General features: G+C 34.1%; 1 protein-coding gene across 1 annotated transcript in view; it reads left to right on the top strand.

Moving 5' to 3' along the window:
* LOC138383158 (glutamate decarboxylase 1-like) overlaps positions 1 to 27,306 on the top strand; it is a 48,591-nt gene that overhangs the window by 13,821 nt on the left and 7,464 nt on the right. The window contains exons 2-13 of the mRNA XM_069467835.1: positions 5,980 to 6,072; positions 7,844 to 7,960; positions 8,380 to 8,622; positions 11,231 to 11,321; positions 14,296 to 14,408; positions 16,154 to 16,269; positions 18,331 to 18,410; positions 20,394 to 20,448; positions 21,342 to 21,458; positions 22,264 to 22,328; positions 22,431 to 22,509; positions 23,320 to 23,469. Coding sequence (XP_069323936.1) covers positions 5,980 to 6,072; positions 7,844 to 7,960; positions 8,380 to 8,622; positions 11,231 to 11,321; positions 14,296 to 14,408; positions 16,154 to 16,269; positions 18,331 to 18,410; positions 20,394 to 20,448; positions 21,342 to 21,458; positions 22,264 to 22,328; positions 22,431 to 22,509; positions 23,320 to 23,469 — 1,319 coding nt within the window. The remainder of the gene's footprint in view (positions 1 to 5,979; positions 6,073 to 7,843; positions 7,961 to 8,379; positions 8,623 to 11,230; positions 11,322 to 14,295; positions 14,409 to 16,153; positions 16,270 to 18,330; positions 18,411 to 20,393; positions 20,449 to 21,341; positions 21,459 to 22,263; positions 22,329 to 22,430; positions 22,510 to 23,319; positions 23,470 to 27,306) is intronic.

The following is a 27,306-nucleotide window of genomic DNA, read 5'->3' as shown; positions in this document are numbered from 1 at the left end:
ATTTGTGTGTGTGTGTGTGTGTGTGTGTGTGTGTGTTAGGAACATTCTAAATCTACCCTTTTAGTTATTTTAAAGTATACACAAACTTATTGTTTATTTGGTCACTCTGTTGTGCTATCAAATATTAGATCTTGTTCATTCCTTCTAACTATATTTTTGTACCCATTAACCAGCCCTTTTTATCCCCTGCTGCCCACTACCTTCCCAGCTTCTGCTAACCACCATTCTACTGTCTATCTCCATGAGATCAGTTGTTTTAATTTTTAGCTCCACATATGAGTAAGAACATGTGATATTTGTCTTTCTGTGCCTGGCTTATTTCACTTGACATAATGTTCTCCAGTTCTGTTCATGTTGTTGCAATGACAGGATTTTATTTTTTTCTGTGGCTGAATAATTCCACTGTGTATATATATATACCACATTTTCTTTATTCATCCATTGTTAGAGACTTATGTTAATTCCAAATCTGGCTATTGTGAATAGTGCTACAATAAACATGGGGACTGCAGATATCTTTTCAATATACTGATTTTCTTTCTTTTCTAATAGGAATATGCAGATGATACTTGACTTTTTTTTAGATAAAATTTATTTTTGGGTCCCTCTACCAGGATACTTGAGTTGAGTTGACAGAACTTTCTTAGGTTGTTTGAATCATTTTAGTTAACACAAAATAGCTGTCTACTAAGTTCTCAGATTTGTACCATATCAACACAGACAAAGCTGAGTAAGACACAATGCTAGTTTATTGCATTGTAGTAAACTGATAACATAGAAAATGAAATAGAATGTATATAAATTACAAGATATATGATAAATACTGTAAGGTAAAAACCCAGAACAAAATTTAAAACATCCTATGGCAATACTGAGAAAACAGAAAATTATTTCACCTTATGGTATTAGGAAGTATCTAAGGGCGTCTTGCAGGAATAAGTAGGGCTTCAAATGATAAAGGAAATTTTGAAGAGGCATGCACAACTATGTAAATAGCAAAATAAAGTAACTTAACTATTAATTCACTTCTAATTACCCTTTAATTCACTCAAGTAAACTTTCGGAAACAAGTAAATATATTGTGGACATATATAAAAGATCCTGCTTCTTACATATATAGATCATACAGGAAACTGAATGAATGAGAGTTAATATGGAAATAGAACTCCATCCTCACTCCCATAAAAACTAGAGAAATGAAAGAGAAATGTGCCATCTTCTACTCTTTTCTGGTTAATCATCATCGTCTCTGAGAGTTTTAAAGTTTTCTAATGTATAAACATGAATCAAGCTAATATCTCATTTTCAAGTGTTGTTCAATTATGTAAACCTTTATCTTTCATCTTTGCTTTTTATTAGCATAGCAGTGGCCAGTGATTATAATGAAAGGGCATTTTTTCAACTATTCACATGTCATTTACTTATGGAGCAAAATTTTTTACATAATACACCTACTGCCTTCTACAAAAGACTAAATGGTTAAATAATTCAGGGAATATTTATGAGTTTATTCATTTGCTCTGCAACCCTTGCTTATCTGTAGGTGAATTAATGTGCAAATTAAATATTCATGAGCCAATTTGCTCTATTGGTTTATTTTGTGATATCCAGATGTTATTCTTTTCCTTTTTGTATTGAGTGATGATCATCTGAAATTCAAATGCAAACACTAGCACAGTTGTTAAACCTGTATATCATTAAAAATGAATAATAAAACTCCATAAGACAAAAACATTTAACTTGTCTCTTTTCAAATATGACAATACCATTGGAAATTTTAGTTTTTACTTAGAATAATTTTATATCTACAATATGTATGGTATGAAGGCAGCACTTTGTAATGCAGTAGCTTTAAAACTTTTTGGTCTTAGGATTCCTATATATTCTCAGAATTATTCAAGATGCCCCAAAATTTTGTTTTATGTGGGTTACATCTAACAATTTTGACTGCATTAGAAATGTTAGAAATTAAAACTGACCATTTGCAGCCAATGCTACTGTTGATAAGTGAGGTACTGTTCCAGTGATTATGTTTATTGTTACCTGTTTGCTTTGTATTCTCTCCTTGTGTTATTGTTTCCTTGGAACTGCAAGTTTTTACTTTTGAGTGCTTTCACAGAGGTGAATGTTGAGCATTCTCTTTGGTGGTTAGAACTCTTTTGAGCATTTACTGTAGGGGAGTTTTAGTGGTGACAAATAACCTTAGAGTTTGCTTGTCTGGGAAAGATTTTATTTCTCCTTCGTTTATGATACCTAGTTCTTCAGGATACAAAATTCTTGGCTGACAGTTATTCTGTTTTAGAAGACTAAATATGGTACCCCAATCCCTTCTGACTTGTAAGGTTTCTGCTGAGAAGGCTGATGTTAGTCACATGGGTTTTCCTTTGTAAGTCCTTGATGCTTTCATCTTGCAGCTTATAAAATTTTCTTCTTCACTTTGTCTTTGAGTAGACTGATGACGATGTGTCCTGATGATATTCTACTTATAATATATCTTCCAGGAGTTCATTGGCCTTCTTGTATCTGGATGTCTAAATCTCTTGCAAAACCAGGGAAGTTTTCCTCCATTATTCCCTCAAATAGATTTTCCATGATTTTTGCTTTTTCTTCTTCCTCTGGAATACGTATCATTCTTATGTTTGCATATTTTACAAAATCCCATATTTTTCAGAGACTTTCTTGATTTCTCTTGATTCTTTTTCCTTTATTTTTGAATACCTAGGTTAATTCAAAATCCTTGCCTTCAATCTCTTAAATTCTTTCTTCTGCTTGGTCTAGGCTATTATCAAAACTTTCCACTGTATTTTGAAATTCTCTAAATGACACTTTGATTTCCAGGAGGCCTGTTATGTTTTGTTTTATACTATCTATCTCTTTAGTGAATTATTTCATTCATGTCTTGAAGTGTATGTGTGAATATGTGTGTGAGAGAGAAAGAGAGAGAGAGAGAGAGAGATGGTTTTTGACTTTCTCACGAATCCCATTGAGCTTACTTGTGATCCATATTTTGGATTCTATATTTGAACTTTCAGAAGTTTCCTTTTGGTTGAAGCCTATTGCTAGAGAGCTAGTGTGATCCTCTGGGGGTGTTGAAAGAGGATGTGTTTCCATATTCTTAATGCTCTTATGCTGGTTCCTTCTCATCCAGAATCTCTTCTCTTGGTTAAAAACCGATATCTTTGAGGTCCACCTGTTCTCTTCTGCTGGAAGATATGCTGCTCAGTGTAGATAGGGAGAGGTTCATTGCACTTTAGCTCATGCAGGTAGGTACCCAATGCTGTGTTGCTGGTAATTTGGGTCAGCTGGAACTCAGACCTCTGGGAGGGTGTTCAGGTTCCGGTGGTGGTGTACTAGGTTAGGTAATCCCCAGTTTCCGGGCCTGTGGATGGCCTGCTTGAGTCCTATTATGGAAAAATACTCAGGTAGGAGAGGGGCAAATGCACTGTGGGCCTATAAGAATGTTGCTGTCCTGTGGCTCTCCTTTCCCCTGTGGTTGTCACAGACAACGCGGGTGCTGGATGGTTGTGTGGAGGGATGGGCTGGTCCCAGGCTGTTGCTGAAAGCTTGGGTGGGTGCAGGGTAGGTCTCTCTCTGACGTGGCAGCAGAGGTGGGGAGCTATTGAATCCTAGATCTGCCACTTATTAGTTATGTGATCTCTGGCAAGCAAACTGACCTGCCTGGGCCTTAGGTTTTCATCTGGAAAATGGAGAGAGTAAATGGCAGTGTATTTTATAATATGAGGTTACAGGGAGAATTCCATAGGTTAATAAAAATCTAACTTCAAAGAATGCTTGGCATGTAAATACTCAGTACACATGTGTTATACGTTAGCTTTAGATTAAAAAAGAGAAGGAGGGAAGGCATTTAAAGCAGATGAAATTGCATGAAATATCACACAGGGAAATAAGGAAAGGAGTCATGTGCAAGAGAGAGTGAATGAACCTACTTTTGAGATGCAGAAAGTTTCTGTAGATGAGTGGTGGGAGATAAGGCAAGAAGAGACAACTTAAGGACTATGATATAGTAAATAGACAGTCTTTGGAAGTTTTTGGTCACAGTGGTAGGATCTTCAAAATTGGTTTTTGTTTGTTTTGTCTGTCAGTATTGCCAGATAAAAGAATGATATAAAGAATTAAAAGATTGTTATGAGCACTTCAGAGGAGTTATCTCTTCTGATACCACAAATCCATTAGTAGATATTGTGATGCCCATTGTATTGATGGGGAAAATAAGATGAAGGAGGACATAATAGCAGAACAAGATGATATTAATTCCTAATTTATATAACTTCTGTGAGAATTCAACACATGAAAATATTTGATACTGTGTGAAATACAGTAGGAGTCCAATAAGAGGAATATATAGGTTTAAGTATTATTATTATTATCAATCCTAAGAGGAGGGTATTTCCTCTTTTCTTTTTTTTTTTAGTTTTATCTAATGTAGCACAATGTAAGAAAGCATTCATGTGCTTTGCAGAGAAAATTTTTGAGTGGCTTTAATTTCAATTTATATGGGTTTTACAAATGTGTAAAATTAGGCTAAATAAAAACATTGCTTTCCACTTGGGCCTTGAGAGGGTAACTTTCATGTTCAGCATGTCTACAAATAAAGGTCTAATTGTCAAAAGCTAGGACATTAAGGGAAAGAAATGGAATAATAGCTAGAAAGTGCTTTATGGCTCAAAATCCATTTCCTCGGAAGTGGGATTATTTGAGTCCTTTTGAACCGAAAGTGCTAGTGGTTATAATGGAGGGGAAGGGATGAGTGAGGACGAGGATGAGGAGGGTCAGATAGGGAACTTTGCAGAATGGGGTGCTCAGTGCTGAGGACAGAAAAGGATTAACTCACAGATGATACACACAGTAGAATACGTGTGTGGGTTTATTAACAGAGATGAGTGGGTGTCCAGGATTTAGGAGGAAGAGCTCTTCTTTTCTAAATGAAGATAATGGGATAATCTTCCTTAACAGATACAGTGACACTATTAGAGTACAGAAGCAGGTCACTGAAGGAAAGAAAGCATAGCTGTGGAGCCCTTGGAGCTATTTCCCCTTATTTTCCTACTTCTATGCCACTTCCATATCATTGATCACCTCCACTGAAAGCATGAAGAAAGGAAATGTGGAAGTTTTTTCAAATCATCAAATATAGGTTTTTGTTTGTTAGAAGCTCTAGTGAACTCCTCAACGAAAAAATAAGAGTTGCAATACCTGGCCCAAATTGGGTTTGGAAGTTGTCCATGGACTTTGACAATTTACAATATTTTTCTATTATTATTTGACTGAATTAAGAGTTACTTCATCTGTTTATAAATTGCACCTAAATGCCAGATAAAGGCTAATGTATTTTCTAATGCTTTTGTTGTGTGAATTATTAGTCTTTTCACATTTTTATTAACATACATAAAAATTGTTTAATAAAGAAAAATAGTGTTGATCTGAACATATTCCCTAGTTGTAAACTCCAAGGGATAAGTTGATACTTGGTAAATTCTTGAGAAAATATATAGCTGCAAATGGGGATCACAGTGATGATCATTATATATTTATGATTTATGTTAAATTTTAGAGTTTTACTATAAAAGCAAAAAGTAATTCCTGTGTTACAAGGATATGAATTGTATTATTAATATTCCCAGGCATTTTTTTTTAATTTCCACCCTAGAATGTTAAGTGCCTAACATTTAACCCTGTAGATAAAAGTTGTAATTGTCTAAAGGGAAGTTGAAACCCATTCCTTTTTTTTTTTTTACATTAAATCAAACACTAAAGCAAAGGATGTTTAAAAACAAATATGTTAAAAACATCTCTCAGTTAATTCTTTAAACAAATAAAAGCATTGAATCCCCGCCTATGTTACAAATAATGAAGTTATTTTAAATTTCTGTGCCAACAAAGAAAGAACTTTTAAAAGAGTCTGTATTATAAATTGTGGCAATTACAAATCTGTAATGGTTGACTTCTTTTTCATTGCAGGAAAACTCTCTCTGGCTTCAAGTATTCTGTTAAAGCAGATAATATTTATTTCACTGCACATGGATTTCAAGGAATGTGGATATGGGCAGACAAGTAAGTTGAAATTTTGTGAGAAGAAATGGCAATTGTTATTAACTGAGAGAGTAAATGTGCATGAGAACTTGAGATTTTGCTACTTGTCAAAAACTGCATACTGTCAAGCAATAATTGTTCTTATTTTATATGATTATTAATAATTAAAATATTTTGCCAGAAGTATATAGCAATCTTTATCTTGTGCACTTAAAATAACTATTTTTTATCAAATATAAGTACAAGTTTAACATAGTTTTAGGTTGTAGATTCAATGTGTAGTCAAATTATTAATGGAGTATAGATCTTATGCCAATATTTCAAGTCTGTTGGTTTCTACAAAATTTATGTGATTTATGTGTAAGCTTTCTGTACTATTTCTTCATGTAGAGGGTTTTTCAAACATTTCACTTTTTCTTGTGAATTTGTTTCCATTGATTATTTAAAAGAAGTGATAACACTTTTAATAAAGTGGTAAGACTTTAGTCACTTTAGAATTTTTTCATGGTTCATAGCAAGGAAATCTAAAAATAACTGCATTTTCTAGGAAAAAAATATACAATTAACCTAGTGTATGTCTACAGTCTCAATGTGTAATTTCAAAATTTATTTTTAAGTTCACTACATGATCTCAAATTACTGTTATTAGTCCACTTTGATGCACAAATTTTTTATGTAGTAGGATTTTTATTCTATTTATAATAAAGCATTTTCATCTGTCATACATAAACATTGTATCAATATTTAAAAATTGAACCAAATTGGTCTTGCTACAATCTTAAAAATGTAATTTCTGGAAAGGAAAAGAGTTTATTTTATTTTAAGAAAAATCCATTAGAACTGGAAATAACACTACAAGCTTATAAAACTAAATTACAAAATTTAGTTATAAATAATTTTTGTATTACTTTGTAATTTCTACATACGTATATGTATATATGAGTAATTATCTTGATTTTAGGAACTATAGTTCGTACTTCCTTTTGTCCCCTACATTGCCCAGAAAAGATATTTAAGAATGACTGGCTTGCTTGACTGGACATTTGGTTCAATATTTTGATTAAAGATAATTTCAGGACTTAACTATTTTTAAAGAGAATAACTTAATTGTCTTTGGATTCAAACAGATCTGTCTATAAATCCAAGTTTCAACATATTAATATAATGCTATTTTTGTTAATAATGTACTTACATCCTAACTCTATGTTATCATAATTAAATAGAATAATACATTTGAGATGGTTAGAACAGTGCCTGGGCCAGGGTACATGATCAAAAATTGTTAGTTATTACTATTACTTAACTTCTTTATCCTTTTCTTGGCATACTTAAAAAATACTTAAAATACTGGCATACTTAAAAAATAGCCCTTCTACTGTAAGGTTATTTTGAGGATTAAAATGTGTGCAAGGCACTTAGGGATTTTAATATGTAGTAGGCATTTCATAAATAGTAAAATGATAATAGAAGGATCTTATTATGAGTAAGCATTGTCATTTATGCTTAACATGATTTTTAAATTATTGTATTCTTAATCCTATACACTTTATTGATACACAACTAACAATCAAGAAGTGTTTCATTTGTTCTTTACATTATTTTAGTAGAATTAATACTTCTCTTAATACTTTTCTCCAGTTTACATCTATCTTCCAGAGATTAGAAGAGAATAGAAATAAGAGCTGCAATCATTATGAATTTGCTAGAGACATCCATTTTATTACAGATAAAAGCAGTAAATATACAGTATCAACAGAGTTTAATAATCAAAAATATTTACTTTTTAACTTAGATACTAAACAGATGAGGAAAAAACCTACTCATAATTTTCAATCAACTGAGAAAGATGTGAAAAAAGAAGCTCACACTGAGAATGTAATGACAGATTTATCAAATGCTTATGCTTCAGGTATGAATGTCATTAACAAGTGTAACTCCTTTATTCTTTTTAATAAATGAATGCCCTGTGATCTACGTGTTTATTGTAGCAATTACAATTTTCTTTAAGATCTGATCCTTTAACTTACTTTCAGAAGTAAAATGAACAGATTGTTTTGTGGCAATACTATCAAATAAAGTTCATCTCTAGGAGATCTTGAAGGGACACCTGCCCCCATGACATTAATCTAAAATGGTTGATTTTGGTTGAAAATTGTTATACGATGGAACATTGAATGAAGATTATTAATAGAATTTGGGCAAATGCTACTTTACTTGCTGTTTGATGTGGCCCTTTAATATCTTTAGTTTCTAATGATGAAAACTCTATCCCTTCAAGATTTTCTTTGACACTCTACTGACCTTGCTGTTAATCTCTTTTCTCTCTAGATTTGTTGCCATCCAAGGAGGGCAAAGATTTAACAAGATGTTTTCTGCTACAAATAGTAGATATTCTTTTGCATTACATCAAAAAAACCTTTGATGTTAAGAGTAAAATATTGGACTTTCATCATCCTCATCAACTCCTTGAAGGTTTGGATGGGTTTAACTTAGAACTGTCGGACCTCCCTGAATCTCTGGAACAATTACTTGTTGATTGCACAGATACCTTAAAATATGGTGTTAAAACAGGTGATTTTTTTTTCAAATTGATGCTCTTAAATTATAGACTGATTGAATAGCTTTGAGTTTACATTTGTGTTGAAAAATGATCACAATTTTATTCATTCTTATTTAAAACACCTGCTTAGTTTATTTTCAAATTGGTATTGTCATATATAAATTGCCTATTAATTAAGACAAGAAAGTAAATAAAATGAGTTTTGTTTGGAGAATTACATTCTAATGGAAACTAAATGGATAATTTTTATTTATCATTCTTTTCATTTATCTGTTTCTTTTTATCATATTCAGAATTGATGCTCAATTGATTACCTTTCTAAACCAATAAAATATATAGCATCAAAATTATCAGATAGATATATAGATATGTATCCTATATTTCTTAAATTGTTTTATGATTAAATTAACTTTACTATAACTTTAATTCTTAACCATTTAAAGTGATACTTTAAGGAGTCAGCAATATTTATATAGGCTCTATGGACTCCTTTTCCTAAAATCTTATACTATTAATAAATAGTGTATTGGAATAAACATTGTCTTTGAAATGAGACAAAATCTGGGTTCAAATACATTATCCCTTCCTGGACTTACTCATTTCTTATTATGTGATCAGGGAAAATATTTATGTATAGCTAAATAATTATAAATTATTTGTATATGATACCTTATATTTGATAGAATTCAAATAAATGGGCATTGTTGTAATAACATACTTTTACATACCAGTGCTTTAAACACCACAAATATTTTATCTTCAGATCAAACTTATTTGCCACATTAATGTACCAAGACGATTTACATTTGAAAATGCTTATTGCTGCATTAATTTTAATAACAAAAAAATAAAGGATCCTTGTTTTTACATTTATCTTAAATAAACTATGACTATCCTTTGAAACAAATACTATGCAATGTTACAATTTAAAGTTCTAGGGAAGTCGTGGGGAATTTTTCATAGGATATTGATCCTTGTGCAAAGGTATACCACAAAATAATATGCTCGATATTATTTCAATTTTATTTAATTATATTTTAATTTTATGTGTATATGTATATATTGACACACGTATATACAGGTGCCTATAATTACCCATTTAAAATGAACACTTTTGTAAGATATCTTTGTATCACTTTAAAATAGCTTTGTAAATATCATTTGTAGAATGTATTTATTATAAATAGGTAGTTGGATAGATAAGTAGGATCCTATATATGCATAGAAAATCACAGTTCTGTATGTACTGTTTTGTATTCTATGCACTTCTATAATGTGTAACATATTTATAATTAGAAAATCATTATTAAATAAAAATATAAAAGTCTTGCGAGAGTCAAAAAATATTTGAAGGCTCAAATTCAGTCATATAAAGCAAATGTGAAATTAAGATAAATTTTGATTAGAAATAAAAATAGTAAAAGGTAGTTCTGAAAAAATAGTGGGGCAGTTGAGTGGCACCTCTGACAGGTGTAAATAAAGTTCTTTCTCCTTCCTTTATCCAGCATTGCAAATGTAGACTGAATCTGTAAGGACCCACGTTCCACTTTTCCATCTCCATCTCTGCACATCTCAAGTGCAGAGGGAAAAAACAAAGATGCTGAGAAAGTGAAAAGGAAATAACACAAAAGAACAGTGTGCCATCATAGCCCACAACTTCCAGACATCAATTTCATCCAGTTTAATAAACATTTATTGAACACATATTTGTTAAGAAACCATGTAGGTGCTTTGGGAAAGGGAGTGTTGAAATGTATATAACATACTAGTGGGGAAAAAAGAGGAATTCACAAAGAGCTATGGTGCAAGTCATCTGTAAACTATGTCATATAACAGTGAAAAGAATAATCTATTTTGGGGGCTAAGAAAGGGGAAGATCAATTTAAACTGAGTTGAATATAGATTATTCAATTTGGCAACTAATGCTTAAAGATTCTTGACTAATGCAAATATTCAAAAATCATTGTGAAGGGGATCTAATATTATATACAAAAATGTATAAACAGCTTTTCAGTGAAAATTATTTAATCTTTTAGATGACTAGTCCCCCATTTACTCAAGTGGTCCATTGAGGTAGATTTATATACCCCCATCCCTGACCTGCTTTAGACACAGGACCTTTCCTGATTTTTGAGCATATTGAGCTCTTTTTCATCTTGTTCCTTCTCCACTTCTTTCTGTCTGGCAATGCTTAATTTTAGATCTTGTCTTAAACATCACTTCCTCCAAGAGACCCTCTCTAGAGATTGCCTCTGCCCACTCCCCTGGGTGCCTTCAATCCCCTAGGAACAAACTTTTAACACCCACTGTTATCCTTTGTAGCACTTTTGACAATTGTGATTAGACACATTTGTGTCATCATTTGTTTTATGTCTTCCTTCTACCAGTTTGTAAGATCCACATGGTAGCAACTGAGCCCATCTGGTTTACCACCGTATCTCCAATACTTAAGACTGAGCCTGTATATGACGGTTGCTCAATAATGTTTACTGAATGATATAATTTGTTTAAGTTTGCTTAATAAGTATCTGTTAACTGAGAAGCTGCTATCAAATTTAACCATTTCTCAGCTCTATGTTTTTATTTTGTCCCATTAGCAATTTTGTCTTTGTTTTCTAGGACATCCTCGCTATTTTAACCAGCTGTCCAGTGGGCTAGATATAATTGGACTTGCAGGGGAATGGCTGACAGCCACTGCAAATACCAACATGTGAGTGTCCCTCTGCACCTGAGAAATGTGAGAATGTTAGACACATGTCAGCAAGAGTAAGGTTGTAGATTGTGGAAGTTACATTTTGCTGGATATAATGCTTGCTGTATCAAAACCAAATAGTTGACACCCTGGGAGGAATGCAAAGAAGCTGCTACATGTTCTCCATGTGACATGTTTGAGGTTTACCTGGTCCTCTGGACATTCTCTGTCTGGGAACTTTCAGGACCTGAATTCCCTGGTATGGGGTAAAGCTCAGTGGATTAGCCTGAATCATTACCGGGGGTAGGGTAGTTTGGGTTGAAATCATTTCAACGCTACCTGAAACAGCTCACAGCTCATAGTAGTCTAAAATGCACATACACATGTATGAAAACTGTCCTAAATATAAATTAGAACCTCAATCTAATTGAAGATGAAAAGAATAAACTTTTAAAGAAAAGTTAAATTCAACTCCAACGTGATTCTTTTAAAATACTAACCTTTGCCATAGCAAAACTTGTGGCCATAAGGAAATTAGATAACCTGTTGCAGTGTTTCGAGGTAAAGTTAATTTTAGAGCAGTATTTTTTTAAGGTTGAAAGGGATAGGGAAATGATTGGATACTAAATTGAAAGGAATAGTCAGTGTCAGTTGTTAATGTAATTTAACTGGCCATCAAAAGAGAGAGCTGGTGAAACTTTAAACTTTAAAACCAAGAACTAAACATTTATAAAAGACTGCTTTGCTATGTGGGAAAATGGAGGTTTATTTTAACTGTTTAGTTATCATTAAGATTTTGATGATGCATAGTTCATGGTAGTAATTAGCATTTTATAGATAGGAATGCAAATAAAAGTGGTCTACACAGCTTATTGCTATTTTAATTTTTACTGCTTAATGATGGTGCTTTAGTTAAACCTGTGTAGAGCAATCCTTTAAAAAAAAACTAGTCTTTCCAGACAATATAATGCATTCTATATATTATATAACTTATTACATAGAATAAATTTATAAATCATATTCCACTATTTGGAATCCTATTGTTATGAGACTTAATTATTTTCCATGTGAAAAAAATATTTATTCTCGAGTTTAAACAGAGAAATAGTGGAAAGAACAAGTGGGAAAAGCAAAGAGAAAGAATTTAAGACAGAGTTTTTTATACCTTCGAAGTTTCCTCATTCTTAATAGTTGGATATCTCTCACCATTATCTGAGATGGCAGAAAAGCAAGTGGTACAGAGTTAGAGAAAACCAAATTCAAATCCTACTTTACTGCTCTCTGGTGCTGTGAAGTTTAGTGAGTGTCTTTTACCTGAAAATAATAATAGCTACTCCATGGAATTGAAATAGAGTCAAAAAGGTAATGTGTAGAAGCTGAAATTGACACAGCACATTCTGGCAGAATTCAGCCTTGTTGAAATACAAGTGTGTAAGGATTTCCTCTTACTTTGTTCCTCTTAGATTAGAACTGAAATCTTAATTCTAATAGTCAATGGGTTTTCTTAGTCTGGGTCTCTGAGCAGAGACAGAGGCAAGAGCTTATGTGTTACTGCATTTTGAGGGTATGCCGTATGAAGGAGAGGGTTGCGGAAAAATGAAGGGAGTCAGGCAAGGGCAGAAGGGCAGTACGAAGGGTCATTAGAGACCTAGCACAAGGGAATGCAAGCACAACTGGTGCTTGGTACCCTGGGATGTATGCCCCCCATAAATGACCTCTCCTCAGGACAGTCCATCTGTGGGGAGGAAGGCGAAATAATTTATCTTTAACCAGGTCTCCTAGGGCCAAAGGATTGTACTATGGAACATTCACGACCCATACCTAATGTCTGGGCATTTTTGGAACTCCTAGTAGATTCCTTGACTTGTCGTGGTTCAGAGTAAAAGCGTAGCTTCTGGATGGGAGGTCAGTGACTACTGTCACGAGGGGAGGCAATCCGCTGTTAGCTCAGGACTGTGTCTAAGTGAGTGGCCACAGGGGTGGTGGCTGGGCCTGATTAATGTAAAATGGCCACAGTGACAGAACAAGCTGAAAGTATCTGAAGCGGCACAGGAGTGGTGGCTGGTATCGATATCTATGTAAAGAACTCATAAAGGACAAATAAAAGGCTGTCTAGAGAAAAACTGAACCCACCTTTTGATTTCAGAACCCATTGTAAATATTTCATTGTTTATTGTACACAGTATTCACAGAGGAAAGCCTGCAGCCTTTTAAATTCCAGCTTCTTTTTTTCCAAGGGGCTGACTCTAATCTCAAAACACCACTCAGAGGAGAGTCCCCAATATGATCCTCTCTGAATTCTTTCATGGGTCCTGCATTATTCTTGTCTTGTGCCATCTTCATGCTTCATAGTTGTTATTGAAAACATAATAGTTCTTAGTCCATTTTTGATGTGTTTGTTCAAAGTACAATCTTTAAATAGAGGATGTTTCTCAATCGATTTCTAGAAAAGCCTTTTTTCCTGCCTCTTTTATATTCTACAAAACATTATATTATATTATATATTATAGCTCTCTATTTCTCCAACTTGCCCATTAAGTAATATGTCTGTTTGTGTCTACATCTATACACATAGGCACATATATGTATACATAATTTCGTGAATTATATATATATTTGTACATTTGTCTGTGTGCATATATACATATTTTTATATATATACACATATATATTTTTTTCTTGATAACTGGGTATTTTCTTACCCTAGCAGTATTATGTGTATGATGGAGGGATGGGAATTGCTTTTAAAATTCCTCTAGGTGTAAAAAAAAATTCCCAGCTACTGCACAAAACAATGGAAACTATCATACTTTCTTTGTAGAACTAATATACTAAATTTGGAACAGGCGATTTAAAACATATAAAATTTAATCATTTCTTGCACAGTCTACCATACAATTTAAAAAGTGTGTCATCTTATTTAGCATGTGATTTTATTTTTCATTCTCTATGTAATATAATTCACAGTTGAATTTCTCTATATGTATTACAGGTTTACGTATGAAATAGCCCCAGTATTTACTGTCATGGAGACAATTCTTCTCAAGAAAATGTATGGAATTATTGGCTGGAGAGAAATAGAGGCAGATGGAATATTTTCACCTGGTAGGAAAAAGTAATTTTCTGTTTGATTCTTCATACTTCCGGAGTTCTTTCGCTGACTCCTTCCCATCTGGATCAGCTGCTGCTTCTTGCCTTTAGATTTTCGTTTGGATGGTGACAGATCCTGTTTAGTCTCTGAGCCACTAGGTGGTGTTTGTGGGTGAGATCTGACCACACCCTGTATGATGAGTCAGTAGATACAGTAAAAGGGTGTGCAGAATGACCTCCCTGTCAGTAGGTGGCGCTTGCTGGAAGGTGCAGGCTGCAGTGTTGTTTTTGGGTCCTGTAACCAGCTCTTATTCCTCTGGAGAGGCACTCTAGTGCCTCATGTGGTGGGTGGGGCCCTGGGACTTCCAGGTGTGTCATTCTGCACCTCAGTGGGGGCAGGTCCCGGACTGAGTCTGGGCGGAGCTGGGTTGGGTGAGCCTGCCCTCAAGCTCCACAAATGCTGTTGGCAGGGGTCAAAGATCTGTTCTCTGCCTCTGGGCAAAGCTGCCAGGGAGGGGCTGAAATGGCCCCACTCAGCAGGAAAGTCTGCATGTGGGGGGTGGGGCTGTCTGAGACCTGCAGTCTAGAGCAGGACTTGCTCCTTTCCACCCTCCCCTATTCCGCAGTTTCTCCGGGTTCTCTATCTGCAGGCAGGACCTCAAGCCAGTGGATCTACCCTGGCTGTCATGCAGGCCAGGAGGGTCCCTGCCCAGGTTCGCAGACCAGGCTGGGCGCACGGCCTTCCTGTGAGAGGAGGGGTGCCCCTCAGGCACACTGATCTGCCCCTGAAGGCACACACGCTCAGTAGGGTCCTTCACAAATCACTCTTCTGTGCCCCAGGGCAATGCGATTGAGGCCTGGCTGTACAGGATCTGGTCTGCAGGCCTGTCCCCTGGGCCCTGGAGATCAACCCCTGACCCCTCCAGGGTCTCAAGTCACCCAACCGGGTTCCCAGGCTGGATCGGTGTCTCTTCGCCTCAGGATTTGCCCCACTGTCCTAGAGTCACCAGGCAAGCAGCACCTGGGAGGGTGGGAGGGCAGGGAGCTCACAATCTGAGTACCCCTCAGTCTGCTGTAGGTCCCCAAAAGGAGAGGTCTCCTTCTCTGCAGATGCCTCCGGGTGGTGGCTAAATCGTCTCTCTTGGCAGTGGCTGGTAGGCAAAGGGGGAGGGGAGAATTAAGCAATATGGCGCCTGCGGATGGGCTGGGGTCTGCAGACCGGGAGGTGCCTCCTGAGGGAAACGGGAGCCTGGTGCCCTGTCCTCAAGAGGCTCACGGCTCACTGGCCATGGCCGTCTCTGGGCTGCAGTGGGCAGGTCTCTCTGCTCAGGAGCCCACCCAGTCCAAAACGTAAGGGAGGGGAATGTAGCTGCTCCACCTACCCTTGTTGCTGGTCTCCAAGCCTCTCGGGGGCCCTTTCTCCTTCCAGTTCTCCTCCGCAGCCCGTTTGAGTGGTGTCTCCTGTAGTTTCCATAATTTTCTATTAGCTAAATAAAATACCTATTAGAAGACACTGAAAATGTATTTCAACTAACACTATTATTTTTGAGAGATAAGCCATTGTGTTGGTTATAACTGCAGACCAAGCTTCCAGAAATTTAAAAAGTGGAAATTGTATTGATCTTTCTTAGCAATTTCAAGGAAGGATATTTTAAAATAACATCAGTGATTTAGCAACACTTTAGTTTCAGGAAGCTCTCAAATTGTCATGATTTCGAATAGTTGGAATTACATTCATAATCACTATTTCTTTCCCACAGGTGGGAGTATATCAAACCTCTACGGTATATTAGTAGCCCGTTACAAGCGATATCCAGAGATAAAAACAAAAGGCATGGCCGCACTTCCATGCATTGTATTATTTGTTTCTGAACATGTAAGTATCAAGTCTAGGTTTTTCCAACTTTTAAGGTCACCTGATAAAATAAAGACTCAGAATATCATGCTTACATTGAATGTATTCACATAATCTGAGTCTGGATCCGAATATTAATATTATAAAGGGAGAAAATGACTTTCCAAAAAAAAAAAAAATAGTCTGTAGAGATAAGCAGTAAAAATAGTTCAAATTTAGGATTAAAATTTAATTTCAACCTATGAGAAACTAACAGGAAAAAATGTGATTATGAATATAAAACACTATGCTGTCTTCACCAAAAAAATAAGTTGTAAAAAGTTCAAAGATTTAGTGGTTCTTTTTAACATCGAATAAAGGGAACAAGAATGTGATTAATGTTTTATCTTCTCAGTTAAGACCGAAGGAATTAGCTGAAAAGACAACTTAATAGTTATGGACTAGGTCCTCAGCCACATGTTTCTGATATTGACAATACATCCACTGATATTTCCTTTAGTTTTAATGTTCCTTACACTCTTGTGTGTAGCATTGAAACTTCTTTTTAAAAAGTCAATTTATGAGCCAGGCATGGGGGCTCACGCCTGTCACCTTAGCACTTTGGGAGGCCAAGGCAGGAGGATCTCTTGAGGCCAGGAGTTCAAGACCAGCCTGAGCAACATAATGAGACCCTCCCTGGCTACAAAAAATAGAAAAATTAGCCAAGGATGGTGGTGCGCGCCTGTAGTCCCAGCTACTCGGGAGGCTGAGGTGAGAGGATTGCTTAAGCCCAGGTGTTTGAGCTTGCAGTGAGCTATAATGACTCCACTGCACTGTAGTCCAGGCAACAGAGTGAGACCCTGTTTCAAAAAAAAAAAAGTCAATTTATAATAATCTAATAAATCTGATCACTTTGTTTTTATCTACCATGGCAGCATTTATAATCTTAAAATGTAATAGTAGCCTCAGTTTGAGAACTCTACCTAAAACTACCTGGAAACAGAGGAGTTTTATGGAAATGTTTCTGTTTTTGCAGTGTCCTTCCATTGCCAAACTGAAATTGTTATTATATAGCTTTACAGTAAGTCCTCATTAAATAGGTCATTGCGACCCTAAGCAAAATGATGTACAGCAGAATAACGTTGGTTGTTTTGTTATAGCATTGAAGAGAAAAAATTGGTTTTACTATACATTTTTTTTTTTGCTTAAAGTTACAGTTTCCAAGAACCTATGATGACTTTAAGTGAGAACTTACTGTACATTATCAATTTGGCAACCACAGCAGCATGCAATGTATCATAAAACTTAATATAATTTAACAACTTTACAAATGTGATTTTCATAATTTGACATACAGTTTTTTAAAAACATAATGAGTAAATAGTCTGGAATTTCATAATGCCAATCTTTAAGAAACGATTTTGTGTTTAACCTGTGTACTCTTTATTGAAATAGAAACAGTGCTGGAGTTTTTAATTTCTGTGTTTTTTAATCTCATATATCTAGTCTTTTCCTTGCAACTAAAAATAATCAGGCCAAGTTTATCTTTTAAGCTGCTATTACCTCTGTCTTGCTGGTGTTATTTATGTAAGGCAGAGCGATGCGGGAATAAAGTAAACTAGAAGGCAAGAAATCAAAGTTGGTGTCAGAGTCAGAATTAAGAATTATAGACACTGGAAGAATCAGTGCATCTCTTCAGCCCTCATTGTTAAAAAAAAAAAAAAAAAAAAAAAACAAATCTGAAATACAAGAATTAGAGCTGTCCAGAACAGGAAAGGATTTTCCTGGAGGATACTGCCGTTAAATTTATAAATGACGTGCTTTCATGTGGATACAGAGAACTAGAATATTCAACCCCCCACTCATTGCATGTGAAGAGTTCTATTCTATGGCAGTGCCTTCTAGAAATAGGTGTTACAGCCTTCCTGATCTCAACAAATGTCATGATGAGGACCTGAAAATATGCCTTGAGACCTGTGTGCATATACATGCGCAGACCCACTCCACTCAAAGCTATGTGTATACGCCCCAAATGCACTAGTGTGTAATTAGTGATTTAATGCAGGAGAATTAATGTCTTTTCTGCTTTTATTTTTGCCCAAGGGTCATTATTCAGTAAAAAAAGCTGCAGCAATCCTCGGTATTGGAATTGATAATGTAATTGAAGTAAAATGTGATGAAAGGTATGTTTCTTAAGATATTCTCAAAAATGTTATTACTGTGCTTCACAGATTAAAATGCAACTTTCTTTATATTCCAATATTTTGCAAGAATACCCACCCAGATTATTTTCATTTAAATTTTAACAAGAAGTGATTATGAAAGAAGCACTGAAGTTATCTATCCTATTGTTAAAATTTATTTACTAAATATAGCCTTATACAAATGGTAATGCCACATATCTGTTCCCTATTTTATGTTTATGAAATATATTAAATTATCAATATAATGATGTTTGGAGATAAAAAAATCAACTGGGTTAGGAGAGTATATAGTGAAAATATGTTTCTATTTTCCTTGAATCTCATTCTTTAGAAATAAGCAATATTACAAATATTACATATATTCTGGAAGATAATTTTTATGCATATCAAACTTACTCATACATCAATTCTATGTTGTATTCTGTAATTTGATTTTTTTTGGCTTTACAGTAGATCTTGGAAATCTTGTCCCATGAATTTATATGGACTTTTCTTATTGTTTTTTAGATACTTTAGAGCTTTCCATTTTATAAATATAACATGATTTCACAAGTCTTATTTAAAGAGGCACTTAAGAGGTTTTCCTTGATTTTAGTATTTAAGGGCAATGCTTAAATGAATGTAATTATATAAATATATTTGAATATCTTTGTATGACTATCTTTCACATCAATTATTGGGTCAAAGTATATCTGCATTTACAATTCAATAAAAATGTTTTCATTTTCCCTTTAAACAGTTTTTAGTTAATTGATATCCTTATCTACAATGTGTAACCCAAATATTGTTACTATTTTTATACTTAGAAAATCTGATAGACAAATATGATGTTTCACTGTTGTTCCAAACAATGGAAATCTGTTAATATACTCACTTGCCAATGTATATTTCTATGAATTGCACATTCATGTCTTTTGCCCATTTTTTTAATTCATAGTTTATTACTTTTTAGTGGCTTGTAAGAAATATTTATATATTTAGAAATTTTTAAATGTAAAATAAATGATTATAAAATATCTTGCAAATATATTTTTATAAGTTTATTATTGAATAAACGTCATCTCAAGTTGTTTGGGTTTTCTTATATAGTCCCTGCACATTTTCTGAGAATAACCTCCCTAATATGTTTTATATTGTTTCTACCATTATGAATATAATTTTTCTATTATTTATTTATAATAATTAGTGTTAACAAGTAGAAATATAATTTATGTTTTTAACTACCTAACTTGCTCAACAGTCTCATTATTTCCGAAAACCTTATGTATTTCAACTATACAAACATGTACTTCAATTAGGGTTTTTTCCTATTTTATTATCTATCACTTTTTCAGAACAAAATAGAATATTAAAGATGGTAAGCATCCTTATCTAAGTACTGACTTTAATAGGAATCTTTTCAGTAAATCATCTCTAAGCTTATTGGCTTTTAGTCTCATAGCTGGAGTAGAAAAATATTGGCTTTAATTTTTCTTGGAAATTTTCTGTTGAAGAAATGTCAGTACACTTTAATTCATGCTACCCCCTACTCCCCTCAAACTTAGATACCTGATATTTTTATCATGATCAAGAGGTTATTTACTTTATAATTAAAGTTTAATAACTTTAAGTAAATAATGAAGAAAAAGAAAGGAAGAAGGGAAGGAAGGAAAAAAGGAAGTAAGAAAGGGAGAAAGAGAGAGAAAGTTCAAAAGAAAGTAAGTTTACCTTCTGTATCTTTCCTAGGAAGATTAGTAAGTAATGTAGATTTTAAGTGGATGAATAGTAAACTAAGCATTCTTTAACTTAAACATGTTTAAAGGAATTGAACATTTGCCTTATACCTGTTTATATGGCTATAAATAGCCTTAGAAGACACTAAAAAGTAATTTTTAAAAATAATCTTGCATGCCATTTATTATTCTAATTGGTAAAACTGATATGTATATTCACTTATAAATCAATGTGTATTTGCATTTTAAGAGGAAAGATGATTCCCGCTGAGTTAGAGAAAAATATATTACAAGCTAAAAGAAAGGTATGTTCTACAGTTTCATATTTAACATGCAAATGAATCTCTATTTTCTTTATTTTTATTAGTGAAAAACAATTGATAATTGCTAAGAAAAATAAAATAACTCCTAAATGTGGGAAATCCCTTATAAAATTGAAGTGGTATGATTACTAACATTGCAGTATTTCTAATAATATTGTTTCTGTTAAATATGAAAAGTTATCTGGGTATCTTCTATATAATAGAATTGGTCATTTCTATTTTTTTGGTGTTCTTTTCTTTTCTTTTCTTTTCTTTTCTTTTCTTTTCTTTTCTTTTCTTTTTTTTTTTATTTTGAGACAGAGTCTCACTCTGTTGCCCAGGCTAGAGTGAATGCCGTGGCGTCAGCCTAGCTCACAGCAACCTCAAACTCCTGAGCTCAAGGGATCCTCCTGTCTCAGCCTCCCGAGTAGCTGGGACTACAGGCATGTGCCACCATGCCCGGCTAATTTTTTTCTCTATATATTTTTAGCTGTCTATATAATTTCTTTCTATTTTTAGTAGAGATGGGGTCTCGCTCTTGCTCAGGCTGGTCTCGAACTCCTGAGCTCAAACGATCCGCCCACCTCGGCCTCCCAGAGTGCTAGGATTACAGGCGTGAGCCACCGCGCCCGGCCTGGTGTTATTTTCTTAAAATAAATTTAGACAGATGTAATAATAAATGAAACTCAGAGGCAGAGACAGTAATTCGTCTTATGATTACACTGCTTTCTCTAGTGTTTTCAGTACATTAGAATATTTGAAATTATTAGCTAATTAATGCCTTTAATCAAAGTTACCCAGCTTTCTGATGTCCAGAAATGTAAAGGTTAAGTTCCCATGTAATTCTTGTGGACTTCATGGGAATATGAGAGTGATTCAGCCTTTGTCATCACCAGGGTCAAACGCCATTCTGTGTCAGTGCCACAGCCGGGAGCACAGTGTATGGAGCCTTCGACCCTCTCCATGACATCGCTAATATTTGTGAGAAGCACAAACTCTGGATGCACGTGGATGTAAGTTCCCTCCTTTAGTTTGAACTACAATTTATTTTTTAAAAAATATGAATCCTACAAATGATCCTTACAGATTCTTAGTAGGCATTGCAGGCAAATAAAAAAAAATTTCTCTGTAACTTAATTTTTATAATGAATAAATGTAGAGAAAGAATAATCTTATTTGTGTAAGTTATTTTTAGATGGATTTAATATATCATGAAAAGGGCTAAAAATATATCAAATGATTTTTAAAAATCTAAATCTCTATCAGTATTTAACCCAAAATTTAGAATATCAATGTGAAGAAATAGTTCAACATGATTTGAAATTGAAATAAGATTTGGCCCATTACTCTAATATACATTTCTTTATTAATATCTATTAAGGAAATTAAAAAAAACCTTTTGTTGCTATTAATTTAGTACAAGGACTTCTACCAAAAATGTCTTTGGCTTTGATTAGAGTTGAAAGAATCTAAAGTTATGAAATATAATGGAGATTTTACTTTTTTCTGTAGTATTGCCAAATTGGATGCCAACTTTTTAAATCTGTCTTTGGAAATTATACAGAAGGTATCTCCTTGAATTAATTAAGAACCTAAGACTTTACTGTGTCATGAATAGATAATGAGAATTCATAGGAGGAAATTTTTAAAATGTATTGTTCTTATAAATAGGATAATTATAGCCAAGTTTAAAATCATCTAGCATAACAATGAACTCTTCATCAACTTTTGAAATAGATTTAGCATAGAAAAAATACTCGGTGTGACTTAGAAAGGAAGAATTTATATAAGAGCTAATGTCCTTTGTATTGGTTGTAGGCAGCTTGGGGAGGTGGACTGCTGCTCTCCAGAAACTATTCTTATAAACTCAGTGGCATTGAAAGGTAAGACCTGGGGCTTTCTCTGTGAAGGCAAAAGGACCCATTTTGGTTTCTTTTCTCTGGCATTGGACTGTGAGCACTGACTGGAGCTGTTTTATCATCTAGGGCCAACTCTGTGACCTGGAATCCTCACAAACTAATGGGTGTCCCTCTTCAATGCTCTGCTATCTTGATCCGGGAAAAAGTAAATTATTTTTATTTTTAAGAAGTGAAATAATGGATATCTTAGTAATGACTAGCTTCATTGTGAATGTTTAAAACCAAAAAGAAAAAAAAAAAAGATGGCCTCACTGAATTAAACATAGTGTAGCACACTTTGCCCTACTGAGGAAAACCAATCCTTCCCGCTTCATCTTTAAGTAACAGTCACTGGGTAATTGAGGTGTCACAAAATCAAATGACTACAGTGGACAGGTAGTAACCCAATGTGTAGATAAGATCTGATACGAAGCAATAGATCATAATAAGGGCTATAGAAAACCTGATCATTCGTAACCTAGTTATTAACAATACAGTGGCCACAGGTGTATGAAAAATTGTTCAGCATTGCTAATCATCACGGAAATGAAAGTTAAAACTATAATAAGATAGCACTTCACAACTATTCTTTTATTTCATACATGTTGCAGGGAGGGTGTTGGGGGGGGTGAAAGTCGAGTCAGATTATGACAGATGGAGGAGAAACATGTACTGAGGACGTAAGAGAGTGAGCTGTACTACGCCTTCAAGGAAGTCAGTGGATGTGAAGCAAACGAAAGGAAGCCCAGGATGGAGTGAGAGTGGGGAGAAAGGCGTGGACTACACCTCCCGGGTCCACCAACAGGGTGCACGTGGTGCCTTTTCTCCACACTGTCCCCCATGCTTATCTTTTGTCTTTTTGATAATAGTCATTCTATTATGAAATAATAGAAATGATAAGTTAAATAAAATAAATAATTGTTTCTTATTAAAAAGCATATGACTTACATGTTAGATATATTATTCCTTTTTTCAGGGTCTTCTAGAAGCATGTAACCAGATGCAAGCCGGATATCTTTTCCAGCCAGATAAGCTCTACAATGTCGACTTTGACACTGGGGATAAAACTATTCAGTGTGGCCGACATGTTGATGTCTTCAAGCTATGGTTAATGTGGAAAGCAAAGGTAGGAATTTGCCATCTTTATTTTTACTCATTCTACTTTTTATTGGAATAAAGAGAAAAGGCGTAAAGTTTGTAATAATTTACATATTTGAAAAGAAGCACCAAAATTTTAAAGTCTTAGGGTTATGTGAGCTGATTTTAAAAAGAGCAAATTAAACTGATGAATCTGATGACTTTTATTATTTATTTGAGATTTTGACAGTTTAGATCATGAGGTAGTAGAGAACATATGAACCTCAAGAGTCTTCCTAAGATGAGAACCTCTAAATGTTGTCAGAAGCCAGACAGACATGTAAGTGTATAAAATGAACAGGCTGTAAGAAAAGAGAGAATAATAAAACTGGAGACTATAGGACCAGCCTGACTAGTTCACATTTAAATTGGTGTGAAACAATGCACCAGATGTTTTGATGAAAGTCAACAACTCCTTCACAGTAATTTGTTGAGCACTATTGATCCAGACAGCAGTCTAGGTGCTGAGAATATAGTAAGCAAAAAAGCCAAATTTTCTTCCCTTGTGCGAGTTACGTTTGGGAGGTTTCTGGAGGGTTTGGTGCTATAGACAATAATCAGTGAGTTATCAGTAGCTAGCAATACTGTAAAGAAAAGTAAACAAGGTTAGAGAATATAGAGCAATTAGAGGTCACACATTAAGGACAAGGACATTGGATACTGTTCTCTTATGAAAAACCACTAGATGGTTTTTAACAGAGGGGTGACAATCAGATATATGTTTTAAAGGGGATTGTTTGGGCTACTCGTAACAAATAGATGACAGGGAAAAGAGGGAAAGCGGTATGACCAGTTAGGAGGTTCTCCTAGAGGTCTAAGCAAGAGGTCATGGTAGATTGGCCTTAGGTTGTACCAGTGAAGCTAATGAAAAGTAGGTGGATGTTCTTTGACTCCCTTCTTCTTATAGCCTACATTTAATCCATCAGTAAATCCAGTTGATTTTACCTTGGAGATATCTCTGGCATCCACCTACTTTTCATTAGTTTCACTGGTACCACCTAAGGCTAATCTACCATGACCTCTTGCTTAGACCACTAGGAGAAATGTCACAAGAAAATTATAATATGCAAAGAACCTAGGCAAATCATTTAAATTCTCTCAGCTTCAGGCTCCTCATTTGTACAATTATGTTGTACCCGCCTCTTTATACAGATGTTGTTGGGTTTAAATTAAATATTACATATGACCTTAAAAACTATAATGCTATAATTTGCCATATAAATCTAAGGGGTTGTCATTGTTACTTACAAGTTAATTTCAGTCAAGATCAAATGCAATTATGTTTTTTTTTGTATTGCTGAGCTTGGGGCATCTTGGTACCTCTTTTACAACACATAATTTAAATTTTAGCTTTACAAAGTTGTAAAGAAACAAATCAACTTAATGAAAGCATGTATGGTTTTTCATTCCTAGACGCTGTTTGAGAGAAAAGCCCCAGAACTTAAAAAATCTTTTCAGAATCTACTAAATCTACTAGGAAGTAAATACTGAGGGGCAAAATTACTCAAAAGTGATTTGGATAGTATTAAAGTTTATTATGTAATGCTAATGTTAAAGGACAATAGAGAAAACTTCACAAAAGGAAATAGGTATAGAAATCATCAGAATGTGGGCAAATGTCAAGCATAATTAATAATCATTTTCTTGCAATTATATGGTTAATATTAAAAGAGTCATTACATATTCATGTCCTATGCCCATTATATGAAAGCTAATGATGGTGTCAGGAGTTCAATCATAATTAGCTATGATTACGGTCATTGTCATATGATATGAATCAGGAAAATGGTCAAAGTCACAGACTCATTTCTTAACTCATCTCATATTGCATGACTTTGGTCATAAGGAAATAGTGTAAATGACTAAGTAAATGGATATAATTAAAATTCTGTAGATTTCTTTGCCTTTGAAATTTTAAGAACTGTTCCAATATATGATACTTTCATTGTCAGTGTATTTACTTTTATTCGATCTATGGTTATTTAGGTCCTAGTTATTTGTATTTGAAGTATAGACTATTACATTTATTACATTTTTTTGAACTCTATTAACCCCCAAATTACATATTTTTATGTATTATATTTTATTTTAAAATTATATTATTTTCTAAACATCTCTCTGGAAAATCACGGCATTTCTAACTGCAAATTGGAAATTTGGTTTCTCAGGTCAAAATTCTAACTGAGGTGAAAAAAATTTTTTGACATGCTCTATGAAATTTCAGGAATAAAAATATGTTAGGAACATAAAAATTAACTTTTTTAAACCACTTTTTCCCCTTTACTAACAAAAATAGGTTTAGTTAAGCCACTTGAATCAGATGTGAATGTTTATTTATTACCTGAATGTTCGATCTACCTTACAGTCAAGGTCCACAGATACATAGTGAGGATTACATAGCAAGGATTATATGTTCTCCACGCTCTTCCCGCCTTTTAGTTTTGCCTAGTTTAAATAATTGACATGCTTTTAGAGAGTTATTTCTGTCACCCCCTTCCCAGTTCTCTATAGAAAGACGGACATTAGATTCCATGCATATGAACGTTTTGACATGAACCAGCAGCATCTTTAACATATTATTGGCCTCGCTATTTAAATTGAAGTCATTTCTGGTCAAGTCAAGTCCTCGCTATTTAAATTGAAGTGCAAATCCACTATTGCAAAGCCAGAGATAATGTTTTCATAGAAATCATCCATCAATAACCTGGTATATATCCAATGTTCTGATATAGGAATCTATTTAATCAGTTAACCAGGATGACATTTGGCAATCATTTTGTAGATTTCATTGATAATTTTCATTGTTCAAAGATATGTATTCTATAAGTTTTTTTCCTAAAGATTTTTGAATGGACAATTTGGACATTTGGGTAAACTTGCTTTAAAAATCTTTCAGTCTCACATTTTTGGAGCCTTGCAGCCTTGTGTAGATCTATCGAACACTGATAATCTAATGTCCCTCAATCTGCTTCTGTACAGATTTTATCTAAATATTTTCATGAACCCCTTCAACTTTTGTAAGAGCTTATCAATTCTTACATAGCTTAGCTTCCAGTCAAACTCTATTGCTTGACTTAGCTTAAATCAGAGTATATATACCTAGATACTTGTCATGAGGTTCAACCTTGAATTCACAAATTTTTAATACTTATCAAAACATTTTAAAAATAAATTATACATATGCTTATCTCAAGGTTTATATAGTTCATCTATTCCTTGATGCAATAAAAATGGCATTCAAACTTTCTAACACAACACAAAGTAAGAAATATATTTTATGTTGGTCTAGTAACACACACACAAAATGTAACAAAACAAGTTTCAGAAAGAAAAAAACACTTATGTGTGAAACTCTGATATTTTCTATTCTACTCTATTTTATTGAAAGACAAGTTGGTTATGACTCACTAAATTGGTTCTATTACCCATTAATGGGCTATGACCTGCAGTTCAAAAGATACAAATATGTAAGTTTGATCTGGATTAAAGCAGACTGTAAGAGAACTGTTACTTGGACCACCATGTTTGGTCTCATTATAAAATTGACTTGACTGATGCATTCCTATACACTGGAAATCAAGTTCAGATAAAAATCCATGGTGAGCTTGAAAGAGAGGAATTGACTTGAAAATTTGTTAGTATGCTTTATAACTTAAATATTTAAACATTTAATATGTGAGTCACCTCAAATGGGAATTAAATGCAAATCTAGAGATATAAATGAAAAAATTCTATTTTGTCCTCATTTGCTCCAATTACACAATAAATACTTCATTGATGGTAAAAGAGGAGTGATAATTAATAAAATTTATATTTCTTGTAAATA

This window comes from Eulemur rufifrons, chromosome 5 (genome assembly GCF_041146395.1).
Source record: "Eulemur rufifrons isolate Redbay chromosome 5, OSU_ERuf_1, whole genome shotgun sequence".
Classification (NCBI taxonomy): Eukaryota; Metazoa; Chordata; class Mammalia; order Primates; family Lemuridae; genus Eulemur; species Eulemur rufifrons.
The sequence above is the reverse complement of the archived record's forward strand: the minus strand, read 5'-3'. Positions and strand labels throughout refer to the sequence as shown.